Source organism: Morus notabilis, unplaced genomic scaffold (genome assembly GCF_000414095.1).
Source record: "Morus notabilis unplaced genomic scaffold, ASM41409v2 Scaffold801, whole genome shotgun sequence".
Taxonomy (NCBI): domain Eukaryota; kingdom Viridiplantae; phylum Streptophyta; class Magnoliopsida; order Rosales; family Moraceae; genus Morus; species Morus notabilis.
Genome location: NW_010357956.1, coordinates 1 through 4126, shown reverse-complemented (window position 1 = coordinate 4126; position 4126 = coordinate 1). Strand labels below are relative to the sequence as shown.

The 4126-nt window shown below is 37.8% G+C and overlaps 1 protein-coding gene across 1 annotated transcript; it reads right to left on the bottom strand.

The window, feature by feature from the left end:
• Positions 1-744: 744 nt before the first annotated feature.
• LOC21395149 lies at positions 745-4120 on the bottom strand (the record flags this gene model as incomplete). Its single annotated transcript, XM_010091157.2, has 3 exons — positions 745-1246; positions 1869-3164; positions 3962-4120. Coding segments are annotated over 3 exons (1683 nt in total), but the record flags the coding sequence as incomplete, so codon positions are not given.
• Positions 4121-4126: the final 6 nt, after the last annotated feature.

Genomic DNA, 4126 nt, shown 5'->3' with positions numbered 1-4126 from the left:
TATTATATTATAATTATATATATTATATTATAGTTTAATATAATATAGTTGTAATTTTTAACCATTCATAGTAATTCAACCTCATAATTTACCAAATGCTTTTATACTAATTTTAGAACCAGCACAGCTATTATAATTATAGTTTACTAAACACTTTCTTTCAGCATAATTAAAAGTAATTTTTTCAAAATTTATAGTATTACTAAACTAAGCCATAACAAGCGGCAGGACAAGATTCTGGACCCACACCACCTTCCTCATTCCACCATATGGTTCCATGAGAAATTATAAGATACGAGGCACGATAAGATTATGGACCCAATTTCCTCATCTAATGGAGCCAAAAAGGCCAATAAATATTTTATTAGATCATAAAAATGGAAAAATATTTATATGTTTCTTTATCTTTTGTATGTTTATTACTCACCCAAAAAATATATAATATCTGATTACATGGACTACGACTACTTTGCATAAACAAAGATCACTTATGGTGTGAGTGTATGAGTCTATACCTTCTTACTCTTGATAAATACTCTTTTATTAGTGTAATTATTTAACTAAAAATGTTATGAATCAAGAGAAAAGAGAAATTTTTGACTCATACACTTTTAAAGAGTATTTACTAAGATTACCCAATCTTGTCCTATAATGGTCTTGGATGCATGTAAAATACTTGCATATAGAAACACCATCAGGGAAAACAATGAGGGTAACAATCACCAAAAGATGATATCCGAGCCATCCATCGAACCAACCTGGCAAATATTGTATTATATATCAAATTAAATAAACGGTGCACGGAGAGGCATAGGATTGCCTCTTTCAGATGCACAAACAATTAATTACACAACTCTTTTTTTTTTTTTTTGACAGTACCACACTCAAATCACAACAGCAACTCCTCCCATACTGCTCCCATACCCTTCTTCGGCCAGATATATCTGATGACTGCTCTGCATTGCTCCTACCAGCAAGTACCACAAAAGAAAAGGCGTTCTTTGGCATCCACGTTGCATTAGTTCCTTTGATGGACGGCGATCTGGTGGATGTCCATATCCTTCAACATGACGGAGCGACCACATGAATCACATGGAACGGTTCTTGATCCGCAAATGCTTTCATGCTCGGTCAATCCTCTCAATCTGTCCCGAGCATCTGGAGCAGAACTTCCTGCTTGAACCATGTCCCCACAAAATCTACACACAATCAGACGCAAGGGACAAGCTGAGGCTTGGTGTTGCACCTGAGAAAAACAACAAAAAGGAAGTGTTATTGGAAGTTAAAGAAAAAGGGAGCTTCCGTCAAAAAGAAATTGCAATTATTTTATCTGCATGATGCCTATTCTAATATTAAATGGAAACTTCTTGGAAGTTTCAGACATTATTTTTCCTGTACTAGCAGCTTTCGAAAATCAAGTCACAGTTTTCTGCTTTTCACGTCCCGCAGGGAAGGTCGTTTTAGGAACTTTACAACAACCAATTAAAGATGTCATATCAAAGATTGAAAAAGATTCCACTTCTCAAAGCATGAGATGAAACTTATTTCTTCTTCTAACTGTTAATGCCTCCGAGGTTTTTGAGGGTCAACAATCAACTACTCTGTTTAGACGAATGGAATTAAGCTTGGAACCAGGGCAATAACTGTTAGTTAAGCTGCTTTTACAGGACCCAAAATGGAACTCGGAAAATTCACTCTTTTACAGTGACATGATAAAGGAAAATTTTGATATTAAACCAATGCATGTAATAGCTCAAATGCCCAAAAAAGAAAAAGGCATGTGAGAAACGAAACACAACAAAACAAAGACATGGGAAAAAAAATTATAGAGAAGGAAAAGGAAAGGAGGTAGGGAATATATTGCTCACCATATATTCCTTCTCGAGGACTACACCACAGGGGCAGCGAAGTGGCTCGTGGAAAACTTTCATGTGCTTTTCCATTTCTCCCCGCTGAAAAGCTTGCCCACATTTATCACAATGCACGTGATTCTTGGCCTCTTCAACCCTAAGAACAACTCCACATCCTGCATGCTTACAAACAACATTGTGTCTGCTACAATAGGCTTCGTGCAATGCTATAGTCCGTATCGGTATATGACGCTTGCAATTCTTACACTCTGCAGTATCCACCTCCATAGATGAAGAGGACGACACAGTTTGTTGACCAACCGTACGGTTACAGTCATCCTGAATGCTCACTGATACATGGTACTTACTTTTACCCTTAAAGCCATAAATGCCAATACTATAATTACCCACTGTAAAGTTCTTATCTGTAGAACCAAGGATCAGGGCCTTTGAACCAATGTCATAGGAAGACCATTCATGTTGGTGTTGAGTTGGGAATATGAGAGGATGCCTGGATACGTAGAGATCAGTGTCTCCACCATCAGTCTCTGCTTCTATCCTTACCTCAAGTCGGGCAGCCCCCGAAGAGACTTTCTCCCAAGTATCATTGTCCACTGAAAATTTGTAATACACATAATTTCCTTCATCAACTATGCCAGATTCTGGTTTTCCAAATGTGAGTGGTTTTAAGACATGCTGCTCTGTTTTCTCTGCAGCTGAGTCAGGACCAACTATGTCAACTTCAACATCAGTCTCTAGGACAGATACACTTGAAGAAGGTTTTAACTCAAGTACGCGTAGCTTGTAAGTGAGCTCCCCATAATTGACTGTGAATATGTCATCTTGAGAAAGGGTTGCATGCTGCCGAAGGCTGGTCTCAAGGATAGCCTTGTGATTGGGCAAGTCTGAAAAGCCAATTCTATCAGGTTGAAGTTTGGCATAAGTTCCTTTTGGCAGCCAAGCATAACGAACTTCAATCAGATGAGTCTTTGTTGTATCTGTTGCAAATAAATTCTGCCACACGTGAGGAGGAAGCCCAACAGAACCTTCTTCTGCTGTGAACTCCAAAACACCTGAATGAGTGGTCCGGCAATTTTCACCAGCACTGACATTTGAAGAACCCTCTTTATTAAGTGAAGACAGATGGAAGTACAGAGGTCCCTTATCAAAAGCCCCTTGATCAGACAATTCCTGGAAGCAAGACGGTGGCAATTTGATCTTATCTCCATTACCCTGATATGGTGCAGCTTCCAGAAGACGATAAAAAACAATTCCCCTCCCAGAAAGTAAGCTTTCTTGTGTTTGTTGATCAGCCTGAAGATACGTTAAAGACGAGACAAAATTATCAAAACCAACCATCCAACTTGTACAAAAAGATAGACATGCATTATTTACACATATGCAATGCTCAAACATTGTGCACGACAGATTTAATCTTCACGGAAAAAAAAATATCAAAAAACGACGAGTATATTGTATTAAACGTTATGGCTTTGAGTGGAAAACTTGCACTAAAATTTAATTTTTTGTGAGTAGCAAAAAAGTTGAATTGCAATTCGAACTGTGACCAAAATGAATACTAAAGTATCTTTTTATTTTTTTTTCCTCTCTCTCTCTCTCTACTTTTTCCCCTTTTGGCCTGAAACTATAACTCAAAATAACTTAAAAGGGGACTAGTACTCTAAATAAGAAAATACTTCCTAATGGCGTCTCAACCTCTTCGTGTTGGAACCACAGTTTGAAGAGCAATCAGTTGAAAGAAGCATTCATCTCCTGTTAAATTCATGTGCTTTCACCTTCAATTAAAAAGCTTAAAATAACTTCTTTTCCAGATTCATTTGAACATATCATTATGGATATCGTGATTTTTCCAGATAGGCACACACAAGCAAAAACCGGGAAAAAAAATCAAATTTTTTAATGATCATAATTGTGATTTCACGCTTGAAAGCTCCATGAAAATAGCTCAATCGTTCTTGTCTAGAATTGTTTTTGAAATCTCTAAAACAACAGATTGTTCACATGTAAATCAAAGCAGAACTAATCCTAGAAAGAACCGAGAAATTGAAATCACGGAAGTTGAAAATAAACAAAAAAATAAAAATAAAAACCTTGAGCTGGGCTTCAATGGCATCAAGGCGTCTGGATCTCTGAGCGGCTTCAATGGCGTCCCTTTGCTTCTTGGCCTCCTCTTTGGCCTTCCTCTCCCTCTCGACTTTCAGCCTCGCCTTCTCCTTCCGCTCTCTCTGCTCCTTTTCCAGCTTCTCTCTCGCTCT